Source organism: Ailuropoda melanoleuca, chromosome 14 (genome assembly GCF_002007445.2).
Source record: "Ailuropoda melanoleuca isolate Jingjing chromosome 14, ASM200744v2, whole genome shotgun sequence".
Classification (NCBI taxonomy): Eukaryota; Metazoa; Chordata; class Mammalia; order Carnivora; family Ursidae; genus Ailuropoda; species Ailuropoda melanoleuca.
The window spans coordinates 64,125,230-64,152,826 of record NC_048231.1 but is presented as its reverse complement, the minus strand read 5'-3'; the positions used below and the strand labels follow the sequence as shown (position 1 = coordinate 64,152,826).

General features: G+C 41.4%; 1 protein-coding gene across 1 annotated transcript in view; it reads left to right on the top strand.

Moving 5' to 3' along the window:
• CDH2 (cadherin 2) overlaps window positions 1-26,690 on the top strand; it is a 213,912-nt gene extending 187,222 nt beyond the window's left edge. The window contains exons 15-16 of the mRNA XM_034642678.1: window positions 14,646-14,810; window positions 25,279-26,690. Of these exons, the coding sequence (XP_034498569.1) occupies window positions 14,646-14,810; window positions 25,279-25,485 (372 nt within the window). The 3' untranslated portion in view covers window positions 25,486-26,690. The remainder of the gene's footprint in view (window positions 1-14,645; window positions 14,811-25,278) is intronic.
• The last annotated feature ends 907 nt before the right edge of the window (window positions 26,691-27,597 follow it).

Below are 27,597 nucleotides of genomic sequence, written 5' to 3'. Positions count from 1 at the left end.
GAATTCCAGTGGCCCTACATTCTCACTAGCACTTGGCTTTTTCTAGTCTTTAAATTTCAGTCTCTCTGATGGCATGTATCTCAGTATGATTTAATCAGGATGTTCCTACTGACTCACTTACCATTTTGATATCTTTGCGAGGTTTCTGTTTGGCTTTTTTGTCCACTTTTCTGTTGGAGTCGTCTACCTTTATCTTATTGATTTGTAGGAGGTCCTTCCATATTATGGATATCATCTCTTTGTCAGATAAAAATATGGTCAGTATCTTTTCTCTTCCCATAACTTGCTTTTTTTATTCTCTTCATGGTGTCTTATGATGAACAAAAGTGTTTAATTTTAATGAAGTCCAATATAACAATTTTGTTCCATTAGGGTTAATACATTCATGTCCTATTTAAAAAAACTTTGTCGACTCTGATGTAATGAATTCTCTCCCTAAAAAAAAAAAAAAAAAAAAAACTTAATGGTGTGTCCTCGAAGCTTTACGGTTTTACCTATCACATTAAGTCTGTGATCTCTCTCTAATGGATTATTCATTTGCTATAAGATATTTATCAGAATTCTTTTTTGTTTTCTTCCTTGATGTCCAGCACTGTGTACTAAAAAGATAACCCTTCTCCACTGCACTGCAGAGGTCCACTTGTCATGAAGCAGGCGGCTCTGTGCGTGTGCGGGGGCTTTGTGCGTGCGCGTCTGCGGGGGGGCTCTGTGCGTCTGCGGGGGCTCTGTGCGTGCGCATCTGCCGGCTGGCCTCCTGACCCTGTGCTGGCTGTACTGCTTGTTCTGTGTTGCTGCTCTTGGGCCAGAACCACTTGTTTTCACTGCTGTCACTTTACAGCGCCTGCCTATGTAGTTGGATCAATGCTCCAACTGAATTCATCAAGATTTGCATCAAAGTGTTTGGTGGAATTTCTCATTTACTTTTTTTTTTCCTTAAGAAAAACGAAACCCTTTATATAATACTCTTACTTTCTAAGTAAATTTGATCCAAATCGTTTTCCATTTTCTTTTTTTTTTTTTAAGATTTTATTTATTTGAGAGAGAGCATGCACATGAGTAGGGGGAGCAGAGGGAGAGGGAGAAGCAGGCTCCTTGCTGAGCAGGGAGTCTGACATGGGACTGGATCCCAGGACCCTGAGATCATGGCCTGAGCTGAAGGCAGATGCTTCACCGACTGAGCCACCCAGGCGCCCCACTTTTCCATTTTCTAAACAAGATGTTACTGCTTTAAATCTTAAAATTATGGTCAGTTCCTGAGAAGTTCAGCTTTGTGATATACATTCTATTTCTGTTTTCCATAATTCACATGTGACTCCCTGTTAAAAAGTCTATAATTTCTTCTTTTTTATATTGACACACAATTTTACATTAGTTTCAGGTGTACAGCCTAGTGATTGAACAAGTCTGTAGGTTAGCTCATGCTCACCCCAAGTGTAGCTTCCACCTGTCACCATAGGACGCTGTGACAATACCACCGACTGTATACCAGATGCTGTGCCTTTTATTCCCATGACTTACTTCTTTGTGGTGTGCATTAAGCCTTTTTGGCCACAGAATATGAATCATACATTTTTATTAGTTTTGGGGGAAGATATTATCTCTTTACAAGAGTAGGCTTCGGAAATGGGATTGCTGCCATGTAACATTTTAGACAAGTTTTAGTCGATTTTTATTACACAGTATGTAGTATTTTAGGGAGCATGTGCGTCGCCTCAAGATGTGGACAGAGACCATGTCATACAGGGCAGACATGGCTTGTCATAATCAGGCAGTGGTCAGCTTGATGTCTCAGCTGGACAATCCCAAAGAATCACCAGCTTCTTCAAAGGATGGGCAGGTCTCAGAGGGCAGTTTAGGCCATTAGGGAAGCCAGGTAGTGACTGTGGTGACAGGCAACTGACAGCTGTGCTGGGAAGGCTGTAAAACCCAGCCTCAGGCTAGCTTAGTCAACATTCCTATTTTTCCTGCCAAGAGAAAGTATCCTTCTTAAGAAGCTAACTGATGAGAAAGAAAAGAAAGCAAAGCAGTCCTTTACAAGGGTAGTCCTTATCTTCCCGGCCATTGATTAGTATCTCTGGCTGTCTTAGTTCCCTGCCAGGACACAGGCTGCTAATTTCTTTAACAGAATAGCTAAGGAGCCCAAGAAAAGAAAAACAACAACACATCTGTGTCTTCTGTCTGGTGTATAGCAGACTTTTACCAGTGCGTGTTGATACTCTGCTCTGGGTTAGGTTGTCAGCACCCTCGAGGGGTCCCGTATTCGAAGTCAGCATTGGATACCTTCTGAAAACAGGAGGAGAATCTGTTGGCTGTTGGGACAGACACTTTTAACATAATGTCTGTTCTCTTTTCAAAGGGTGAGGTTTCTTCTTTATCTGCTCCGCTGCCCTATCATCTGGGCTTTGGGTAGTTATCAAGTCATGTTTAATTACCCTCATTCGTAAATGTTCATTGGTGCACTTTTGGCCAGTGCGGCCGGTTGCAGATACTCTGTAGCTTGTAATGTTCTTTGCAATGAGCTCCCCCCTTATTAGCATCACTAATAAAATCAGGGTGAACGTACAATATAGCCAGTAGCTTGTTTTTCATGGAACCATCCGTTTAGCCCCAGGATAGGAAACAGAAACTGTTAGCTTCCTGCTCTTTAAAGTTTAGACTTCATTACGATTGCTTTTATATTAAATAAACATTTTTGGAGTGTGTCTTATGTTTACAACGCTCACTGGTGCTCACTTTAAACAATCTCTATCTAAATCACTTCCCATTACACAGTTTCATTCTTCATAATAATAGCAAAAGCTATTGTTTGGGGTATCCTATGAATTAGGCACTGTAGTAAGTGGCAAGTGCTTCATATACAGTATTTCATTTGACCCTCCCACAGCACAGCAGGGTGGGCACGCATGGTTAAAAAGTAGTGACGTGGGGATTAAGTCCCTGTCCATCCGAGTCCATCCGGTGTGTTGACCGGTCCTGTACCATCCCTGGCAAAGCTCAGGCTCAGCCAGGTGATTAAAACGGTGCCTTTCCGAATGTCATTTGAATTTATCAGAAGCTGTCCCTTCCTCGAAATGGACTCTGGGACATCCAGCGGCTTCCTCTGCTCTTAGAGTTTGACTTGGCAAATCTCCCATTCTGGGTTTGGGGTTGGAGGATTCCTATGGGGACTCTGGATCCGTGAGAGAGGAGGCTGCTGCCGTGTGGGGAGGTTTCGCAGGTGACAGTGAGTGGACCGTGGCTGCTGGCTCACGGGTAGCATTAAGGGAGCCGGGCTTGCCCTGTCTACCAGACAAACACACCCAAGGTTAAAGCTGACGCTGGTCAGAGCTGGTCGTGACAGAAAGTGTGAGCGGCTAATTAGAGGTTCCACGTCAGTGTTCTCTTGCTCGTTCTTGGACTCTTGGCCCTTACTCTCCCCTGGGTACCAGGCCTGTCTTCCACGCAGCTGCTGCTGAGTGTAACGCCACAGTCGGCTCGATTTTTTGTCTCTCAGTTTCTTCAGAAGAGGCCCAGCACCTCTTGGGCTCAGGAGGGTTCACATTCCAGAACTGAGAGGACTCTTATCTGAATTCCTACATTTGGTTTCTTAAGTTTTAGAGTCTTGCTCTCGATCTAGAGTTTTTCCTTCGCATCAGAGATGGTTCTGAGCTCTCAGAGAAAGTGCCTGATGTCAACCCTGATGATGTGGGGGGGCATGTCTGAAAGCTGGATTCCCTTTCACTTTAAAAGTCAAATTTCATCAAGTATGTGTAGGGGGGGAGTGTGTGTCTGGACTTTTTAATTTAGCTTGCAAGGTGTAGAAATTGAAAAAATTCACATAAATTTTGAATCTCCCAAGCCTCTCCAAAAAGTTGAAAGATCTAGAAACATGGCCAGCATTCCACCTTGACAGCAATCATTGGAAACCAAATAGAGGCTTCTCTCTTTAAGCAGGGCAGACATGCTCTGATAATTGTTTTTGTTTTCCTCTTTTCATCCCAGGCCAGCTTTATTGACATGTTATAAGCCAGCCCTTCATAGAAATCTATTTTTGCTGACTCTGATTAAATTATATAATAATTATTAGACATTGGATTAACAAATAACAGATTTCTACAAGGAGAAGATACCATAGTGCTCTGAAACAATGGAACAATTTTCTGTAGTACTGTTTTTTGGGGTTTTTTTTTTAAGGAAAAGAAAGTGGATTCACCACAAATATATTTAGCTGGATGAATTAGTTAAAATAGTCTAGCTGCTGTAACAAACTAAAATTTCAGTGACCTAAGCCTGATTGAAATGCATTTCTCACTTACTTCGTGGTCGTTGGGTTTCAGGTCATGGGAATTGGGGGTGGGGAGGGAAGGTCCACTCTACTCCATGTGGCTTCCAGGATCACCCCAGCCATACATACCTGCAACCCCTGAATGACCAAAGGGCAGGGAGGATGATGACTTCGGGGAGATTTTTATGGGGCCTGAAGCACATCACTTCCATTCTCCATTCCCTAGGAAATACCTTTTGGCTAGGTACCTGGTAAGAAGAAGTGGGTTTGGTGACCAGCTGGAAGTCTCTGCCCCATCCTGTTAGGTACTTGAGTTTAGAGAATCTTTTCTGAGGTTCTTTGAGAAGAGTTTCCTCCTAGGACCCACCCACAGGAGAGTGCTAGCCTACGTGCATGGTTTTGTGACCCCTGCAGATATGCTGGAAGGAAGTGGGTCACAGAGGACACACAGGAGGTGCACAGCTCATGAAAATGAGACCCTCTATGTAGGGCTCACAAAAACCGGAGAAGGCAGCTTTTCCTTACCTGCAGGATGCTCCCCGTGCTCCCTGGGATCCTAAAGTCTTCTTGATCAGGGACCAGCACTTGCACATGTAAAAAAATCACGTGCAATCGGGATAAACTGAGTCAGGATAGGAGCTCTTTGTAGTGGCCCAGGATGTCAAAACCCAAAAGATCCAGATGAATTGCTGTATGAGTGACCATTGCCTTTTTTTTTTTTAATGAACTTGAATTCTTATGTGATTTGTGGAAATCAGTGTTGGTATTTCTGTAGCTGAGATCCCCAGAATCTCCATGGCACAGGAAGCACGTTCAGTGGAGTTTAGGTGCCTGAGATGGAGTAAGAACCCACAGCTCCTTTGAGCCGGGACTTGGCTTTGAGCACTGGGGACTCTGAGGGTTGATGACGTGGTTTCTCCTCACATTGCCCCTCCCCTTTGCATGTTCAACTGCAGTAGGATTCAACACCTGTACGCCTGTACCTATGACATGTGACTTCACACTTCTCTGGCTTTTGTCCATGGTCTTCACTGGCAACTCTCTTTAGCCCCCAGGACTCGTCTCAAGACATCTTTCCTTGGAATCCCAGCTGGATCAAGTGTCTCTGCTCTGGGACCCACAGCATCCCATGTCTACTTTGTTTTGAGCTTTGGTGTCTAGTCCTGCTTCTGACCTTAAGCTCTGTGAGGGCAGGGTTTTGTCCTCTTCGTTTTTCATTCCTGTACCTAGGACGTTTCGCACCTGACAGGTGCTCACAGAATGTTCATGCATTGGGCTTTCTTCCCAGACTTCTTAGTTTTTATGTCTGCGTACAGGGTTAATTGAACTAGTACACCCATGATAACTTGACTTTCGTTCTTTGAAATCCCTGATGTCTTCCGGAAGTGATAACGTTCATAAATGCTAGCGCTCGTCACACACTTGTTCTGTGTCAGGCTCTGTGCTGTGCCTTTAGTTTGCATTTCTCTTATAATCTTCCCAACAGCCCCACTCAGTAGACGCTGCTCTTAGTCCAGTGTTCAAACCCAGGTCCACGTGACTTGAGAGGCCAAACTCCTAATGCATTTGCTGGTGGTCATATGATAGATGTCATATGTGGTGTTGCTGATTTGTAGCACGCAGATGTTATTGGTAGGACCAGTGAGGCTGGGCTCTTAACCACAGTTTATTAGAAGACCACCGGTAATCGGCTTTAGAACAGGCAAAGAGTAAGACTCAGTTAATTGGTTAAACATGGCTTGCAAAATTGACCACGTTTTGACATTAACAAAGTTAGAATCTGGAGAAGCAATCCGAACAGCCAAGTTATTACAAAAAAAAAAAAAAAATCCAAGTATACAATCTGGGTAACAGGAGCTAAAATTTTAAATCCAGGATGGATGCCTAGACGGAGGGATGGGGTACAGGTGTAAGAAAGCCCCTTGAGACCAAAGGAGCGACTTCCCCGAGTCAAGGGATCTTTGCTTGGAGCCAGGGCGGTCTGTCTGCATGCACTTCCTACGAATCTCAGAAACCAGCCCCGGTGTGGGCAGCTCACCCAGGCCCTCTGACTCAAGCAGAGAATGAAATAATATAATTTAACCATGGTATATTGGATTCTCTGGGGTAATTGTTTTACAAAATCTTTCTGCTATATAAGCAAACTGACAGATGGCTGAATCTGGACACAACTGTGGAGATTTTATTGTTGGCTGAAGCCACACTCTGGTATGTTCTCAAGTTGTTCGTCCACTTATACCCACATGCAAATACGGGTATATGTTAGTTATTCAAAGACCGATACTGATTTCACAAGGAGAGAGCTTCACCAGGGGTGGGATTAGTACATTGTCATTCCCTTCATGCAAGCTGTTCTCAGAACGCTCACCACCAGGTGACGCACATCGGTAGGCTACCGGCGGCGTATTCTCAGCTGGTCAGGGCCCGTTCATTCCCCACTGGGCATGAAGTAGTTTTAACGGGCACATGATTTGCACACAACCTTTTATTTGCTATTCCTATCACTTGACGTGAAGGAACAAAATATTTTCTGGAATTCATTTTAACGTTCATTCTTCCTGACTAATCATAAGTTTACTAGATTTCGTTTTAGAGGAATAGAAAGTTATCAGTGTCCCGGTAATAACAGGGATAAAGATTTTGAATGCCAACTATGTGTTAACACTATGCCAGGAAAAAAAAAAAAAAAGCTAAGAGACTAAGTGGCATTTGCCAGAGTTCTTTCACCTGGCCAGATCCACCAACTGCCTGTTTTTATAAAGTTGTATCAGAACACAACCGGGCACCTTGTCCATGTGCGATCTGTGGCGGCTTTTACACTGAAGCACCGGCAGAGTTGAGACCATATACCAGAGATTATATGGCCCAGAGATACTGAAATGTCTGCTCTCTGGGCCTTACCGAAAAAGCTTTGCTAATCCCCTGAGTGATTAGAGAATATGGAGCCCTCGTTAGCGTTTGGTCCGAAGTTTATGGAACCTGCCCAAGGTCATGGAGTTGGATATGGTGAAGTCAGGATTCGAATCAAGGCATTTTGGTTTCAGACTCTTATCTTTTGCAATCACCATACTGTGCTCCCTTTGTATGTACATTTATCTTAAGCAATGATGAGTTCTCCTTAGGAAATTCCAAAACAATGTGACTTAATGTGGAGAAGGATTTGTGATGCTCTGTCAACATATTCCCAACCAAATCTTGTCATTTCTTTACTCCCTATTTTTAGGTTTCCTCTAAGATAGAACACTAGGTCAGGCTAACATGGAATGACTTTGATCTTGTCAGAATGGTGACATTTGTATGTTTTGTCAGAAGAAGTTGGAGCTTGGGGTGGGAACGTGGCCTAAAGATGTATTTAGGAATTATACTCTGCGTCTCCCAGACGGATATGCTTGAACGGGTTAAGAAGTATAGGGCTGTAACTAAATTGCATGGAAAGGGTAGGAAATGAAAAACATTAGTACAAAAAATAAATGTCAGATTTCAGGAGCAACATCGTTTTTCTGAAGCCCTGTTACTCTGCTCCATCCTACAGGGCCCACACAGCCACATCCTTTTTTCCTCCAGCAGCTTACACCTTCCCGTTCCATATTTTTGTAATTGTTTATATATGCATTATATCAGGTTTCATCATTTTTGAATGCATTCCTTTCAAAGACACTAGACTGAGAGCTCTATGGGCCACTGCGTCTGTGACCCAAGAGACTCTCCAGAAAAATATTTGTTGAATCAAATCTAATGGAACCGTAATTTGCAACATTTTGCCAAGAGAATATGCCATAATTTTACAATAGGAAGTAAGCTGTGATAAAATTTCAACAATGCCAGTGTCTGCAGCAGAACCATCCTTTTGCGCCAAAGAGTGAAACTTGAGCTTATTCAGAATTCGGAAGAGAGAATTTTGAAAGAAGCCGTGACAGGGCAGCATGAACAGTAAACCGTGGAGGCAGAAACTACGTATGCATGGTTCCCTCCTCCTGGGGACCCAGCCACGTCCCTCGTGGGAAGGGGAAAACGGGCCCTCTCGCAAGAGATTACGATGTATATGAAAGCGGAGAATAGAGGTCCTTCAGCTGTCCCCAAGTTATGTTATCTCTGTGAGGCTCACGAGTCAAACCAGAAAAGCTTTTAGCAAACCTTTTGTTTTGGGGGGGCTTTCATAATCCGTAGAATCTGCTCAGTCTTCCTATATCATTTCTCCTGGGTAGAGAGTTAACTATCACAACTATATTTCGCCGGGCAGGAAATTCACGTTGTATCGTCATGTACATAAAGCTTGCAAGGGTATTTGACTGACTTGTCAGCAGTTGTATGGTAATGTGTTGACACCTTATCACTATTTCATTCAATTATTTTAATGCCAGGAGCTATAGAGGGTGAGATAATAATGTTCTTCTCTTCCACCTTCCCTTCCTTTTTGTGTCTGTCTGAAGAGTTTCTTGCTTGTGCCACAGTCAGCTCTTTTTCCAGATGACTTCTTTTTTTTCCCTTCAGAATTTGGTCCATTTACTTTCATGTTAGTATTTTTACTTCTCTCAGTCACTCGGTCTTGAAACATGAAAAATGTTTCCCTTATCTATATGGGAATTTGAAAGTTCCTTGCCTTTGCTGCTATAAAAGGAAAGTTTCCCACTCGTACCAGCCCTTGCCTAGGAGATAGGGAAGCTGGCTGCTGTGTTCCTTCACTCTTCTCCCGGTGGAGGCTGATAAAGGACCAGGAACTTTCAGTGCCTCCCTTCCCGCCCCCACCCTTCAACCCCTCTGCTCAGGCGGAGGTGTGGGACCTAAAGGAAGAATCCTAGTTCTGACTAAAACTCGGTGAGGCACGTTTGAACCAGCTGAGCAGAGACAAGCCCGAGTGCTCGATCCCAGTTGCCTCGTTAGCTTACTTAGCATAACCACCCTGAACTCTTCCAGCACGGGAAACCCCTCGCGTTTCCCACCTCAGCAGACTGCCCTGTGCATTTCTTCACTGGCCTTGGGGGCAACAAGATACAGCTCTTTTTTTTTTTAATTTAATTTAATTTTTTTTTTAATTTCGCTTGCTCTGGTGGTCTCTGTTTTATCCTTCCACACTGCTTACCTGAGTCCTTGACCTTGGGTAAATCATTAACCTCTCTTGACCTGCAGTCATCAATAGAATAGAACAATACCCACTTGGAAGGATTTGTGCTGTGAGGATGGGAGGTGATCACTTGAGAAAGCACCTAGTGTCATTCCTGATAGATGATGGGCACCAGGTGAAGTTTGGCTTCCTTCTTCCATCCACACCCAGAGCTGAAAATGGCATCTGGCACCCGGCAGGCTCTCCTTAAATACTTGTGAAACAGTAAATGAATATTTTCATCACTCTCTAAAACAGATTTAATTGCACGATTCTATAGATGCTACCAGCAATGTAGATTTCTGAATTTTTTTTTTTAGCTCTCAGAAATTTTTACCTCGGTTCCAGAATTTCTATCTATACTGATGCGGCATTTTAATTTATTTAAACATAACCAAATGCTTTAGGGTAGATTCATGGTATCTTTACTGAACCAATTATAAATCATTGCCAGTCAGTGGAATTTAACAAGAAAAGTCAAAACCAGAATGTTAGCTGCTAACTAACTTTTTACTAACTCTCCCATAATTGTATCACCCTTAAGACATTTTAAATCATAGATGGACCAAAAAAGGGGTTTAAGTTGCTTGCAACTTCAGTTAATTAACTTTAGTTAATATTCTAAAAACCATAATTCCATGTCTACTTCTAATGTTAGTTGCCAAATAACATACGTTCCAAATATTTTAAAACAAGATTTTCCCTGGCCTTCATTTGAAAACTAGATTTCTTTAGGTAGTTAGCATTGCAAATAAAGGTTGACAATCGCAAGAGAATTTTCAGATCTACTTTTTCTCCAGAGAGTTTTAGGAACAAAATAAAAGATTTCTTCTTGAATTGTTTCTTTGTAATCTTCAGAAGGAAGACCATGAACCCAATGACCTTGAGAATGTTTTCAGTCTCTGTAATTGTCTTTATAATTCTCATCCTACATGTTGTAATTTGTGTGTTTAAGTAAAGTATTATGGGATTGTAAAGATGTATAATTTAGGAGGCTTGCATAGAGTGACCCCTTATCAAAAGGCTTAAAATTGGACCCTCAGGTCAGGACCTCTGCCATATAACACAGATGGATGTGGACAGAAAAACCCGTGCCTGTGACCTGAAGACTTCTCTGCCTACTTCCTAGCATTATCAGATTTTTTTATATTCCCTATTTGTCATAGACAGGAGAAACCATCACAGAGAAATGTTAAGCCACCCATTTTAACCCAGTTTCTAACTTCCCATAAATCAGTGGTTTTCTGCCTTTTTTTTTTTTTTTTTTGATACCAGCACAGCTGAGAAACATGACACGTTTCCATCATTGTGCGGGACTCACCAGAGCAATAAATCTCAGCCACAGGACTGGGTCTTTCTGTCCCTCCCCAGTGTGAATTACTGCTATGGAATGTAATGTGATCCAAGGCACGTTTCTTAAATTGGTTGCTTTTTTGAACATCTGGCATGAATGTCATTGCTGAACTATATTCAACACATTTTTTAATGAGCACTTTCTACGGGCTTGCCATTTTGATGGTGGAAAGGATGGAACAGGACTACGAACCTTTGAAGGCTATTCCTGCTCTCTGGTTCTTAAGGTGGTAGGGAAAGGCTATCAAAAGAAAGATTAAAAAAAAAACCTATAAATTAATATACTGTTATATATATCCCTAATAAGTGAAGCAGGCCAGGTGGAGATGCTGTCCTTGTCTGGAGGAGATAGCTGGAGTCAGTTCTAACAAATTATGTCAGAATTTAAGCTCTATTTTTACCAGATTTTCCCCCATTTTCAGGTGAACTATCCCTATGTCTAGATGTCAGCAATTTATTAGAAAATTCTGCTGGCCAGTCAAAATGCATTCACCTTTGTAACCTTTGGGTGTAGTGGGAGCTATGTAAGCAATCGGGGAGTGCAGGTTCTTTTCAGGTAAGGAACACCATGAGCAAAGCCCACGTGCCTCTTTTGTCTCTAGTTATCCCAAGGAAATTCCTCTGCATTCCTATACAGAATTATCATATAAGGTACTGAGTATCAAGGAATTGTCACCAGGTAAAAGACAGTCCTTAACCATAAGGTTCAATTATTTAATTTCATGTAATTCAGACTTCTAATAAAATATTTTACGTTCTCAGCATAAAAACATTTAGTAACTGTTATCTGTATACTTACAGTCTGTTTTTCCCTTTCTATATAAAGCTTCAGTCATTGTCAGGAGGCACAGTTATTCAGTTTATCCCACTCTATTATGCTTGGGAGTTATGCAGTTAAACATGACCTGGAAAAACATGCTTCTGGTGTGTAAGCATTCGGAATTCTCTAAATAAATCCTTGTTTTTATGTTGTATAACATTTTAGCATTTCAAAGGCCTTCACATCTGTTATATCATTGTATGTCTTCAAGATAGTCTATAAATTGCTCATAAATTCCATAAAATTTAAAATGGAGCACATTTGTGCACGATTGGGATGTTTTCACGCAGGTTTTAAATGGAGAATCTGAAATGCTCTATCCTGACAAGAAAAAACAGCATTCCCATACCTTTGCTCATGCTGTTGATAATACCAGAAGGTTCCTTTCTCCCTGGCGCATGGATTGTTCAAGGTTCAGACCTCTGAGCGTTTTATATTTTGCAGTATACCAGGTTTACCTCCCACACTGGCTTGTCCTGCTCTGTGTACCTGCCTCATGTCCCGTTGCCCCTTGTATGTGGATCATCACTCTAAGAGAGGATACACATGAAAAAAGTCCTGAGAGGAGGGGCTTTTCCTCAATGCTCCACGGTTAGGTTAGCTGAATCTCTTGATAAAGAGTTGTTTCCAGGACGGTGGTCAGGATGAGAGTGTCTCAGCGAGCAGAGAGTTACATTGTAGGTGAATGCTTTGAAGTCGGACACACCTGGTTTGGAGTTCCATCCTAATCACAGACTAGATGCATGACCTTGGACAAGTTACTCTAGCTCTCTGAGTCTGTTTCTTCACTTAAAACGATGATAATAAAACATTCTCCATAGGTTTGTTACAAAGTATCCATGACGGGCATCTGGGTGGCTCAGTTGGTTAAGCGTCAGCCCAGGTCATGATCTCAGGGTCCTGGGTTTGAGCTCCGTCTGCATCGGGCTCTGTACTGGGTGGGGAGTCTGCTTCTTCCTTTCCCTCTGCCCCTCCCCCGTCTGGTGCACTCTCTCTCGCAGCCCTCCTTTCTCTCAAATAAATAAATAAAACCTTCAATTAAGAAAAAGAAAGTATCAGTGAGAAGGCACTTCTCAAGAGGCTGGTAGAATGCCTGGTACCTAGTGGGTATGAGTGCCAGTGACCTTCTTTGCCTTGCTGTCCTTTGTGATTGTCATCATCCCCTACGTTCCTGGCCCTCCACACTCATCTATCCAGTCTGTTACTCTTTCATTCCGGCCTCGTAGCTTGGACTTGACTCACTCTCCTAGGAGACTGTCAGAGCTAGGCTTTGAAGTAAGCCTACCATGCTGGGAGTTGGAGCCAGTCTCCGAGTCGCAGTAGATTTGGGACCAGGGGCTTAGTTACTTGGGTCATTTGAGATTCCATATCTCAACTCTTACATGAGGATAATAAAACTTACTATAGAACAGTGCTGGTCAAAGGATCCCATGAGGGAACGCATGTAAGGCAGCTACACGAATGCCAGTACAGGCTGAGTATTCAAGTGTTGAATAAATCAAAACCGCTATAGAGATCCTACAAACGGTGCCAAGCTAGTTTTAGACAAAAAGATAAAGCCTGAGCTGTGAAGAGTCCCAGAAAGTCTGCACTCTCTGTAAATGTCCACATCAAGTTGGAGAATTTTATATCATCAGAATTTAGGAGCTTGAAAACTACAGAGTATTTGCCCAAACCTAAAATTCTCATGCATTTCCACATTATAGTCAGCTTCTTTATTCCTGTCTCACTGGCTGATGTTAAAGCCGAAAATAGTTCTGAGGGCCCAGCATGTGCCCAGAGCATCCTTCCCCACGATTTCTGCTCTGCCCTTCTGAAAGTGGACAGGCTGTTTTTCCAGGACATTCCCACAGGGGTCACTGGAAGGGAATCTACTCCCCCTCATCTCACACCATGGGGCCAGAGATTGGCAAACTTTTTCTGTAAAAGGCCTGATAGTAAAACTTTGTAGGCCAGGTATAGTTTCTGTGCCATATTCTTCTTCTTTGTTGTTATTGTTGCTTTAAATAACCCTTTACAAATGTAAAACCATTCTTTGAGAAAAATAGGAAATGGGTCTGAGGACAGGCCCATAGACCATAGTTTGCCAACTCTAGACCACTGAAGGGAGGGAGGAGTGGAGAATGGCTTTGAAACCTTGGTGAACTAATGCCTTTATTTAAGGAAAACACATCAGCATCATTTTTTAAATAAATTTTAATGTTAAAGACATTGTAGGAAAGGAAAAAGTCTTCTGGACCCTCTCAGGGAGCCTGGCTGAGTATGAAAATTAAACTAGCAAAGAGGGATGAACAGGAGAAAAGCATACACATTAAACTTCCGCATGTCCATGGAAGCCTCACAAGAGAATGAAGCCCCAAAGTGTCCAGAGTGGGAAGCTTTTATACCTTTTAGACAAAGAAACAATACATTTCTGAGAATTGACAAGATCAAGGTTTGGGCAAGGGCTAGTAAATGGTGAAGAAGTAACTAGGGAAACAAAGGTTAGTCTAACAAGGTTTGTTGGTACAGTTTCCTTGGTCCCAAAGTCTCTGTCTCTGCTGATAAGAATGTCTTTCCTCCTCCCGGTACAGGGAGGGGACCTTTCATGTGGGAGTTTTATGACCTGTTTCAAGAAAAAAGGGCAAAGGTGAGGGGAGTTAGAGTGACCTCCCTACCCTTTTAGGTTTTTTTTTTTTGTTTTTTTGTTTTTTTTTTTAATTCTTTCAACTTGAAATACCTAATAGGCTAAAGTGCTCTAAGTTAGGGTAGTGGGTCTCGAACCCCACATGAAGTTAGTACCTTTGCTGCTATGGTACTGCTCTATCTTCTAGGCAGTTTTTAGTCATTTCATAGTGGGGCCTCATCTCACTGCTGTTTTCCATTGGAAACTGATGAGAAACATAGGAAAGCAGATGGAGCACAGACTGTAGAAATGAAAAGCACAGAAGAAAGAGCTGTGTGAAAGAAATATTTAATCATAACATGAAAAACTCATGGTGGCAACTTTTCCATTATGTTAAATTTCACTCATTTCTATGCATTCTGGGTATGTGTTTAAAAACAAAGGTTGTAATTTTCCATCTTTATGCCCATCTACCATGGGTTTTTGATTTTGTCTTTTGCAGGATTATGACTTGAGCCAGCTCCAGCAGCCTGATACCGTGGAACCTGATGCCATCAAGCCTGTAGGAATCCGACGACTGGATGAGAGACCCATCCACGCCGAGCCCCAGTACCCGGTCCGATCTGCAGCCCCGCACCCTGGGGACATCGGGGACTTCATTAATGAGGTGCAGAGACAGGCTCACTTTCTTTATAAGGGTGTTTATTTTATGCTAATTGTTAGCTGTACATAGACCACAGATTGCTTGGAATACAGCTATGTACGTCATTAAAACACACTTGATTTTTCTCGAGCTTATCTTCGTGTTAAAGCAAATGTGGCTTCAATAGCAGAGAACAGATATAATTGGTTTGATGGGCCAAAAAACAGATCTATCAATTAACATTCTGTATTTGTAAATGACATTCATATACATTACCAGTATTAGTCACACTATCTCCGAAAGGCTTTTTTCCCTAGATTACAAGTAATAAATAGACTAACAATATTATAGTGTATTCTAATTTCATTTATTAGCACTGATGAATGTAATAATAGTTCATTTTCATTTTCCTCACACTACCCTTTGAATCCCACAAATGTTGAGAATTCAGTGCCTACCCAATGACTAGAGTTCCATGAAATGAGATTAGTAGGAAGAAGAGCTAAATTAAATATTATGTAAGTGATTTAAATACTTGTCTAGTTGAGGAGTTTTAAGAGCTTCTGTAAGAGGCAGCTAATTCTCTGTTGAATATAACAGATATGATTTCCACTGTCAAAATTATGATGGCATTCTTTTATTTCATTACTGACCATGAGTTCTGCTACGTTTAATACTTAAGTTTTGAAGTAAAATCATTTGTGCTGCTTCTTTTGATCATGTCTATACTTTTACTGCAATTCTCCTTTTGAATTTTTAGCGTTAAGTGTAAGAGAGCAATGCATATTGATGTCAATTGCGACTATATGACAGAACTCGTGTTCTCTGGCCGTGTCCTGCCACTCAGTATCTCTAAGATCAGAATAGGTCTCGGTGCATTACAAGGTGGAATACTTCTCTTATTTCCCGGGCTTCCCTGTAGTCATATATTATATATACAAAATCAGTCTACTTTAGGTTTTTAGATGCGGTTATCATTTGTAAAAAAAAAAAAAAAAAAGTTTTGAAACAAGCTTAGAGTATTTATCTCTCTTTACAACTCTTCATTACTGTCTATTCCTGAAATGCACACTGCTTTCCAAACATATGCGTTCACTTCTGTTAAACAGGTAATAGGTTAATTTGTTTTAGTCATGATTTGAAAGCAGATGGAAGGCAAAACAACAGAGTGCCAATAACTCCTTTATCGACAAAAATATGCCTGACTTTTCCAGTTATTTGTATAGAGACCTGGTGAGGGGATTTGCAGGAATTTATGACTAGATCTTTTTTGAATACTTACGAGTGCCTGCCGATTTTACTTCTAAATTAGCATTTGTTGTCATGAGAAATTGTTTCATTAGCCCTGTGGTTCTGGATTTCGAGATATAGTGAATCTTTTGAATGGAGGTGCAGAAACTGGACTTTCTTTTTTTTTTTTTTTTAAAGATTTTTTATTTATTTACTTGACAGAGATAGAGACAGCCAGCGAGAGAGGGAACACAGGCAGGGGGAGTGGGAGAGGAAGAAGCAGGCTCATAGCAGAGGAGCCTGATGTGAGGCTTGATCCCACAACGCCGGGATCACGCCCTGAGCTGAAGGCAGACGCCTAACCGCTGTGCCACCCAGGCGCCCCAGAAACTGGACTTTCTTAAAACAGGATTTTTGCCTCAGTGTCGTTCAATAAGAACTTAACAGAATGTCCCTGCCTGTCCCCGGAGTGTCAGTATTCTGTGGGATTCCATTCCATCCATAACATTGTTCTTTTCTCAGTGACAGAGGTCCAGCGCTAGGCGTCATGTGTATGACTGTTGTCCCAATCTGACTCCTGCCCTCTTCCCCATGACATTTCCTTCCAGGGCTGCAGCCGCATTGAATTATTTGTAGTTCCTCCAAAGCATCCCAAGTTTGACCATAATGTAACTTCTGCAAAGCCCTTTACCTTCTTAACCATCAGTGAAACACCCGCTTAGCCTTCAGCTTCACCTCAGACACCCCTTTCTCTGTGAGGGCCTCTTTGATCTCTCTGGGAAGAGAGATATTTCTCTCTCCTGCATGAACATGTGCCTGCTCGCCAGGATGGGGCTATTTCTTGTTCATCTTTGAGCAACCTCAGCAGCCAGAGTGTTGCCTAGCTCTTAGATTTTGTTGTTTGAAGGAATCCAAGCGCTGTGGCGGGTGTAGGACGGAAAGCGATGAACACCACCCGATTTGCATTTCATTGGGATTCATTGGGGCCCAAGTCTGGGGCCTTTACTCCACTGGAGCTGACAAAATTCAGAAAATGAGGGTATTGGTTGTTCTAAGTTGTGTTTTAGTGTATGTTTTATGTTTGTATCTACATGTGTGTTCATTCATCTTTTTTACAGGGATTTTCTTCAGTAGGTAGAGAAGCGTGTCTAGTTAGTAAGACTCCGTTACCCAGCCCCTCAAATACCACAGTAGAGAGAGTTACAGTCACAATTTCCATTTGCAATTTCCTTTTCCTAGAACAGTACTCAGCCTAAAAAGTACACAGCCTAAAAAGTAGCTGGAGACCATAACGAACATGTTTCAGTACTTCTATGAAAAACTTGGTGCCAGGCGACTGACTTGCAAATTAACTTCTAGAATGCAGTCAGTTCATAATTTGAAGATTGTCTGCATTGGCTAAAAACGGCTCATTTTGAAATGATCTTGAGCTTGGTTTAGGATCGTTCATTCAGTAAATAACTATTGAACGTCTCCTGTGTGTACATATTTGTACTAGTAATATGTAGAAAGAAAATAAATTAGACCTGGATTCCCTATGTGCATACTCCCTACTTTGCTGCAAGAGCGGTCTTTGTACCAGGCAAACACTCCGGGATCCGACTCCTTCCTTTGCGGGTGTAATCCTTCCTTGGCTTTACGGTTTCATCTCAGCGCCACCCCCCCCCGTGCCCAGCCGGGCCAAACCTGCATCTTACAGGCCAGGGACAGGGACTCTACTTGTGTCTCCCAGGCTCAGCTCGTAATTCCACATTGGTACCTGTTCCCATGCTGTCCTCCCTGCGTAGAATGCCCTTCCCTCTTTTTCTAGATGTTAGTTCCTTCAGTAAGTCTTTACCCACCCAAGGAGGGTCAGGTGCGCAGAGTTTAGGCCACTCACCATCCAGTGCCATCCCATCTTACCCAGGACTTACCTTCCTTCATAACTCCTGTCTCAGGGTCCCCTTCTGCCTCCAGGGGAAGAGGTGGCGACAGTGTGGGGCACATTGGTTTGGTGAGTACATGAATGCACCAGAGGAACACATTTGGAAATGTTTCTCCAAATGACTACAGAATCATGACTACGAATGGGATTGTACGATGGAGAAATGTGGACGAGTTGGAAGACCAAATATTCCACACCAGAAATGCCCTTCATTTGGACATAGGAAGAAAGTCTACAGAGGTGAAGGTGTCACAGAAGAAAGTAAAATGAGGGTCTAGCGATGAGATGGTCAGGTCTGTGGGAAAATTCAGGGAGTTGAAACTGTCAAAAGGCCTAAGTCAGGTAACATTCAAATAGACCTCGTAGATTCTTCCATCTAAGACACCCATGAAGACTTACTCAATATCTTTCTATAACTGGACAGATAAAAATACATTCATGTAAAGTTTTAAAACAGTTGAGGGCACCTAGAAAGAATTCAAGCATATTTTATAAATACATGGAAAATGCAAACAGATTTCTTTATCCCCAGGTCTTCTTCGATTTAGCACAGTACCGAATATTCCGAAGGAAGAAGAGTATGGTGCGATTATAATTGGGGTGTTTTTATAATGTAAGGAATAAGTAAGCTCATGAGAACATTTTCTAGTTTGCTTATTTAAATAATCAATGAATATTGCCTTGAATATCAAAAATATAACATATTTCTAGTCTGATAGGTAGAGGGAAACAAATCACACTTTTTTTTTATTTCAACCACCGACTTTCATTCTCTTTTGAGGTTTTTAAATATGACCTTCAGAGGGTGAAAAGTTGAAACAAATTCATTTAATCTCAGCCCGACAGTAGGTATTAGCATACCTCCAATAACTTTTCTAATCCTATATATTTCTTTATCTCAGAAATACAAAAACCAAGGACATATTTCTGTTAAAAGACCAAACTTTTGACTGATATTTAAAAACTTACAGAAAGTCCTTCTAAAATAACTTGCACGAAACTACTAAAGCTTAAAACTTTTGTCTTTTTTCCCTTATTAAATTCACTTGTCCTCTTTAAAATATCTCTGTCCACTTCTTACAGAAGTTGAGCATTTGTTTGAGTTCAAATCCAGCTGCCTCACTGAACAGCTCTGTTACCCTGTACAAAGTCAAGGTCCTTGGTTTTAGCCTCTTGGATTTCCAGCTTTCATATGTATATATAAAATGATGATGATAATAAAATCCTCTTCTAAGATTTCTATAAGGACTGAATGAGATAAACCACATAAAGTGCTTGGGATAGTGCCCACCACATAGTAAAATCTCTTAATTATTACCAGTGTCATGTTCGTTATTAGTACAAGTTACTGTTCTCTAATTGTAAATAAAACAAATTCCTGTCCTTCCAAAAAATTTGCTTTAAGTAAAGTGAAATTCTCAGAAAGGGACATAGTAATGTTGACGTTCAGTCACAGAATTCCACTGTAGTATAAACCTGGTATACTTTTATGTCCACATGTGTTTTAAACCTGAATCCTAGCTTCTTCTGAAAGGAGCGTCTATAAATATGAACAAGGTGATGAAGTGAGAACCCAAGCCCAGGACAGCAGTAGCAAGCTACCTTCTAGGATGCCTGCTGGATGTCAGGCCCTGTGGTGGTCTGTGGGGTATGAAAAGACTATCAACATCCTTAGCAGAAAAGGGTGTCACAATCTAGTGTAACCAAAACATGACAATAAAAGTAAAGGGGACCCTGGGAATGACTCCCAGTCATCATTGGGGGAAAAATCCGTGCCGTGGAACTGACATTTTTAATGGGCTTTCAATGATGGGTGGATGGATGGATATTAATCAAATGAGAAATTGAGTGGGGAAGTTTCAAACATAGGAAATCACATTTCAGCTAGCAGGAAATGAATGTACAAATAACATAGGGTACACAAAAACATGACATTTTTAGATTTGGGGGGATTTTGGTGAATAATTTAGTTGTGGTTGCTGGAGTTGAGAATAGCTGAGACGGAAAAGATGCATCGACACTCCAGGTTCACGGAATGCTCTGCTAAAGAGTTTTAATTTTATCCTGTAGGTTACCCAAACGTTTGAGCAACGCCTTCTAGTTTTTTTCAGTCCACACACCTCTTCTATTATTCACTGAAACTTTTAATCAGTTTTTAATTTCATTTTTTAATAGAGGTAATTGTTTTAAAGTGCTCATGCACCAATGAAAAATCATCTTACCCACCCCCAGCGGAACCCCTCCCTTATTTGGGAAACACCACAATACATGATGGAGAGCAGTCAGCGTTGTACTTGGGGAGTGACTTCAAATAACGTCTGAGAGAGAAACCACTAGTAGTTTGTAGGAAAGAAGCAGGAATAGTTCTGGCGACCAGCAGACCAGGTAGAGAGGCTTTTGCTGTGGTCCAGGCAGGATATAAAGAGGGCCCGAACTAAGGCAGGTGGCACTGAGCTAACAGAAGACAGAATGTAGGGGAATCAATAGGGCTCTTTCCTCTCCTATCCCTCCTGTGTTCCCTCACTGAAGAATGTGGGTTTTTATAGCTCCTGTAAAAGCAGATCTCCATCCATAAAGCATAGGATCAGAAGTCTATAAATACAAGCTCAGCAAGAATTCAGCCAGAGCCACAGGCTTTTTCATTTTACAGAGACACCTCAAAGTATAGAAAATAGTTCAGATTTACCCAGAGTTCAAGATCTGCCCCTCCAGGAAAGGTGAAACAGGCACCTACTCTTCTAGATTTAGTCACACCAGGTGGAGAAGAGAAACACACGCAGTTAGTCGGTAGAGTTGACAACAGTACATTACACTTCGTGTGGAATGGTGTCCACACCTAAGAATAAAGGAACCCCATAAGGGAGGACCAGATGGGTACGTGGCCCACCGGATTTCTCCTGCATATTCACTCTTGCTTGCGTGCCTGTCATTTTCAGTCTCTCAGAACTTGACTAGGATCTTTTTAGAATTACCAAAATAGTACCCAGAATTTATGTAATTTATATGATACCTCATCCACAAGATGAGGTATTTTATTCTCAGATAAAAATCAGTGCTATTCCAAGTGGACTTAGGTTACTTAACTTTCAGCCTAGAAAGATGGCTTGCCTAAGAGTTCTTGAAAAGTTCAGGGATTTTCTTGCTCTTTTGTAATTATTTAAAACCTGAGACGGTGTGCAGTGTTCTGGCATAGTACAATGATCTCTAATGGCCTGCATGGTCTTAACCTCCGGAAGGAAGGAAGGAAGGAAGGAAGGAAGGAAGGAAGGAAGGGAGGAAGGATTGAGGGAAGGAGGAAACATTCAAAAATGACCAGGATGATCCAAAAACCAGGGCAGGAGCTAAAAGAAATTTAGAAGAAATGCATATATTTTTGAATCTCCGTAGTGAGTAGGGGACTAGACTTTCAGCAGTGTTATGCTTATTTTAAGGCGTTGAATTAGGGGGCTTAGACATGCGATGGAGGGGCTCAGGTCCTTTTATACTCCAGTGAAGACCAGACAGCTTCCCATGTTCGTCCCTAAGTCGTAGTAAACACAAGCCATTGCTTCCTCTCCCCTGAATCCAGACACATTTGATGCCAGTGACTCTTTAGAACTAATTTCCGTCTTAATCTTTTCACGTTTCCAGTTTGGTGCTGACACCATAAAGACTGGGCAGGGCTCTGCATATATTTCTATTTAAATTTTGAATCGTGATCAAAGCAGATGACCTGAACGTGGTGACCTTGGTCACTGTCTCTGTTCTGTGCATTAGAAAGCAGTTTTACTTCAGGTCATTATGAAAACAACGCAGGTACCCCCTGCGTTTCAAACGCCCCTCCGCGTTCCGCCCCTTCACGGTGGAAGACCTACATCAGCGCTAGGCTTCACTAAGGAAATCCAAAGACAGGTTCTGCTTTTATGAAACAAGGTGAAAAGTGAAAAATCGTGCAGAGCATTTGTTTTGCAGGGAGCTGTTGGAGAGGCAGCACGCACCCCAGGCAGCGGGAGCGCCCCGCCGGGCTCCTTCCCCAGAACTACCTCCGCTCCTCACCATCCATCCAGCTGCACAGCTTCGAACGGTGGCTCTGAGCATCTCTGCTTCATCTCCATTTATCTTGTGCATCTGTTAGCAACATGTGTTCTAAGGCACCAGAAAAGCCTCAGAGGCATTATTTTTGGGGTCTGGGAATGCTCAAAAAAATGTCCTATATAAATGAATGGTAATTGCTACTTTGCGTTCTGCCATTTCAGCTTTCGGAAGGTTTCGTCTTCGCGAACGCTCTACTTTCTGATAGCCCGGGAAACCTGTATTTGTCTTCAGGAACCAAGTCTCCTTATCAGGACTTCCTTTGTTTTCTTGATTTCCCCTCAGATCTTGTGGGGTCCAGTTCTCGTGTGGACCCGACGTAACCCACGCTGAGCTAAGAGAATCACCTGTTGCTTACGTTTGCAGTTGCTAGATTTTGCTGGGAAAAGGAGAAAAAGGGCACATACAAACATTTGAATTTAAACTCAGAACAGGTGTGGGATCTAGCTTCTTTTTTTTTTTTTTTTTTTTTAAAGATTTTATTTATTTATTTAACAGAGATAGAGACAGTCAGCGAGAGAGGGAACACAAGCAGGGGGAGTGGGAGAGGAAGAAGCAGGCCCACAGCGGAGGAGCCTGATGTGGGGCTCGATCCCATAACTCCGGGATCACGCCCTGAGCTGAAGGCAGACGCTTAACCGCTGTGCCACCCAGGCGCCCCGGGATCTAGCTTCTTAATAGCTGTGTCCCCTCCGCTAAGCAGAATACATAGTAATATACCTAGTCAATAATTATATTTTGAATTGAGTAAATAAACACAAAGAAAATGAATGAAGGTGCTTTGTTTAATTTTTACCAGCTAAGGCCGCAGTAACTGACCACTCCCAAGTGCTGATGGCTTACGGTAGCCAAGGTTTACTTCTTGTCCAAATTCTCTGTTCAGCCGGCAATGGCTGGGTCCTTGTGTCTTCTGCCTTTCAGGATCCAGGCAGGAGACAAACTCCCAGCTGGGGCAGGCCATTCTCCTGGGAGAAGGGCAAGAATGACCTGGTGGAAACACATCAGACAGGGGTCTTAGAGTCTTCTCCGCGTTGCTGCTGACGTTGTGTTGGCCAAAGTCAGCCCATAGCCACGCCTGATAGTGGGTTTGGGAAATGAAGTCTGGTCCAGGGAGACACTTGTGGGTAGTGTGGGCATGTGACCCACCTACAAGGAAAGGACAGTGAATCACTGAGGACAGTAACACGGTCTACCACAGAAAGGAATGTTGACTTCTGAGAAATTATAGTTTGTGATTTTCGGCCTTAGCAAAATTGCCTGGTAGCTTATTCTATAAATATGATAAATAAAATCCTTTCTAAAATTATTTATGTTTTATACATTGGAGTAGTTCGCTGAAGACGTGCTTTATTTTACCCTGGCTTTTCTGGGCTATACATAGTCCAACCAGACATGAGGGAAAGTGGTGGTTAATTAAATGGTTAGGATGGTTGGTAAGAGAGACTTCGGGATGGGAAACTGGTAGTGTGTACTTTTCGCTCTTGCTTTTGATGGAAGTCAAGCAGCTCACATTTTGTTTCTTAAAATATTACGTCTTCACATTTATTCTTTTTTTCAAGTTCCAAAGCAAAAAATTTGTCACTAAACTTAAAAGGTTTTTTTTTTTTTGGTTTTGTTTTGTGTTTTGGACTAATATTCATTGAATGCCAACAGGGCAGACGCTGTGATGAGCCCACGGGTGCTTTTATTCTATTTAGTCTTTATAATAATCTTATTATTGTTATTACAACTGCAGAGGAGGAAACAAAGCCTGTAGAACTTAGCTGAGATCCCACAGCCAATACTGCGTAGAGCTGGGGTGTCACCCAGTATGTAAGGGGTGAGAGGCCTGATTTGTTCACCACTAACCACTGTACATACTGAGTCGTACCTCAGTTCTCATGCTCCTTTGTTCTCTTCCTCCTCTATCAACTTGGAAGAGTAACTAGATGAACACATACCAATTACAAAGTTCCACATACACATCCTCATCAAATACATGTGGACTGGAAGGATTGGTCCACGGGACAATAAGGGAGGCCACCATAGCCCACTAGCATTTAAAAAGCAGAGTGAAAAGCAGATGCTGGTATATCTCAGAGTACTAGAATGGAAGTGGGGGAAAATTAGAACACCAAAAGGACCTAGTTGTAAACCTTAAAGATTTTGTAGAGCATAATTATGAATTGGCTGCAGATACATGAATTATATATTAAAAAAGCATCTTTTTGCACGAGTTAAATTTATAGATAATAATTTCATCAGCTCTTATTTTTTTACAATAATTTTAACAATCTTTAATTTAGATTTGCAAGATTCCCCCCTCCCAGTATTTATACTGCATACAGACGTTAGATTATTACTTTTGTAGGGCCTATGGGAACTAAAGAACTCCATTCTTAAAGAATAATACCTGATCATAGTTTATCAGTTAATGTCACATTTTATGTTTTATTAAGAACGTAAATGTTACAGCAAGTAACTTTCCTTGTTTTGTGATCACATCTGGCCAGTTTTCCCTTTTCCTTCATTTTCCTGTGATTTTCCTTCTTTTTCCTTCCAAATTTAGGTCAAATATGCCACGTCTTCCTTGAATGCCTAGCTTTCAGTGTTAGTCTGGATTTTTTTTTTTTTTTTTTTTAGCATTCGGATGATTTTTGCCTAGACTTTGTAGTTTTATTACTTATTTATCATTTATTTCACACTGTACTACAGTAACGCCTGTTATGCTAGATTACAAGCTTGTCGAAGGGCAAGGACCATATGGCACTCATTTGTATATCCCTGCCTTTGCCTTGCATGTATAATTCCTGTTCAACCTGTTCGCTGTCAGAATCCTTTGCCTCTGACTCTGGATTAGCCTCCACGTGTGGCATGATTTCATAGCCCTCTGTATTATTTCATGTAACTTATTCCAGCAGTGATTACTCACTCCGGGCACTATTATACAGATGCCTTGCCAGACTTCGAGATCCTTCCTTCTCAGCCTCAAGCAGCTGGCTGTTCATTTCTGCCACCTGTCAAGCACATGCTTCAGTCAACTCCCCCTCATTGTCCATCTTGGCCTCCCTGAGCTAGATAGACTTCCTCGGGTTCTTTCCCACAGAGGAAAGACTTCATCCAGCTTTCAAACATGGTGATAACCCCAGTTTCTGTAGGTTGAAAATGTTGTTGTCTGCAGGTGGAAACTTATAAACAAGTGTTTGATCCCATGGGACCACTAGGATCTGCTTGTGGTTTGCAAATTGTAACCCTCTCTGCATTCTTTCTTTGTGTTTCCAAATTTAGGGCCTTAAAGCTGCTGACAATGATCCCACAGCTCCGCCCTATGACTCCCTCTTAGTCTTTGACTATGAAGGCAGTGGCTCCACCGCTGGGTCCTTGAGCTCCCTTAATTCCTCAAGTAGTGGCGGCGAGCAGGACTATGACTACCTGAATGACTGGGGGCCACGCTTCAAGAAACTTGCTGACATGTATGGTGGCGGTGATGACTGAACTTCAGGGTGAACTTGGTTTTTGGACAAGGACAAACAATTTCAACTGATATTCCCAAAAAGCATTCAGAAGCTAGGCTTTAACTTTGTAGTCTACTAGCACAGTGCTTGCTGGAGGCTTTGGCATAGCTGCAAACCAATTTGGGCTCAGAGGGAATATCAGTGATCCAATACTGTTTGGAAAAACACTGAGCTCAGTTACACTTGAATTTTACAGTACAGAAGCACTGGGATTTTATGTGCCTTTTTGTACCTTTTTCAGATTGGAATTAGTTTTATGTTTAAGGCTTTAATGGTACTGATTTCTGAAACGATAAGTAAAAGACAAAATATTTTGTGGTGGGAGCAGTAAGTTAAACCATGATATGCTTCAATACGCTTTTGTTACATTGCATTTGCTTTTATTAAAACACAGAATTAAACAAACAAAAAAAACAAAAACTCATGGAGCGATTTTATTATCTTGGGGGATGAGACCATGAGATTGGAAAATGTACATTACTTCTAGTTTTAGACTTTAGTTTTCTTTTTTCACTAAAATCTTAAAACTTACACAGCTGGTTGCAAATAAAGGGAGTTTTCATATCACCAATTTGTAGCAAAATTGAATTTTTTCATAAACTAGAATGTTAGATACATTTTGGTCTTAATCCATGTACACTTTTTTTATTTACTGTATTTTTTCCACTTCACTGTAAAAATGGTATGTGTACATAATGTTTTATTGGCATAGTCTATGGAGAAGTGCAGAAACTTCAGAACATGTGTATGTATTATTTGGACTATGGATTCAGGTTTTTTGCATGTTTATATCTTTCGTTATGGATAAAGTATTTACAAAACAAAGTGACATTTGATTCAATTGTTGAGCTGTAGTTAGAATACTCAATTTTTAATTTTTTAATTTTTTTTTATTTTTTATTTTCTTTTTTGTTTGGGGAGGGAGAAAAGTTCTTAGCACAAATGTTTTACATAATTTGTACCAAAAAAAAAAAAAAAAGGAAAGAAAAGAAAAGAAAGGGGTGGCCTGACACTGGAGGCACTACTAAGTGTGTGTTTTTAAAAAAAAAATGAAAAAAAAACCCAAGCTTTTAAACTGGAGAGACTTCTGACAGCAGCTTTGCCTCTGTATTGTGTACCAGAATATAAATGATAACATCTCTGACCCCAGCGTTCTGAATAAAATGCTAATTTTGGATCTGGTGACTGGTTTGAACTTTTTCTTTTCTACTTGAGCTGCTACGAATGTTGCAAAAATCCCAAGTATTGGAGTTCTGTCGAGAACAACAGTTTGACCAAAGTATGTATTTGTTCTTGTACCGTCCACCCTTGACACCTTTAGCGTGGCAGCCGTGGCCAGTGCGCGACGGAGAGAACCACCGCGAATCTTACCGGCACAGAAGAAAAACAAATTATGTTCGTAACTTCGGTGAACTTTGTATAATAATTAGTATCACTTACGCTTTCATTCCTTTCTGCTCAAGCTTATGGTTACAGCGACTCTAACGGACCTTTCCCATTAGAGCACCGGCGTTAGGAAAACCTTGGTTAAAAAGTTACAGGACTGGCCCTAAAAACCGCGCGGGGCACCTAGTAGCTCAGGTAATTCATTGAAGCCATTTACTGTACTTAGTGAACTATACTCGGGTACTTCTGTTTATCGACTATTTTTTTTTGGGCTTCACTGAGGTATCATTGATAAATAAAATTGTATGTGTTTAAGAACCACATCATGATGATTTGATATATGGATACATTATGAAATGATTTCCACAATCAAGTTAATTAACACATCCATCACCTCACATAGTCACCTCTGTGTGTGTGTGTGTGTGTGTGTGTGATGAGAACACAGAAGATCGACTCCGCAAATTTTAAGTATACAGAACAGTATTAGCCATATATAGAGAGTCACGGAGAACAAAAAAGGGAAATGATCCCACTAAATTTTGTAAAATTATGCATGAATCTTAACAATGATTCAGAAGTGAATTTTAAGAGACTTGAAGAAAGTTTCGCTGTATTTTCTATTTGCTTCTTGATAATTATCACACTGTGTTATATTGTACAGTTCAAAAAACATTTATATAATATACTTCCTCTAATTAGCTCT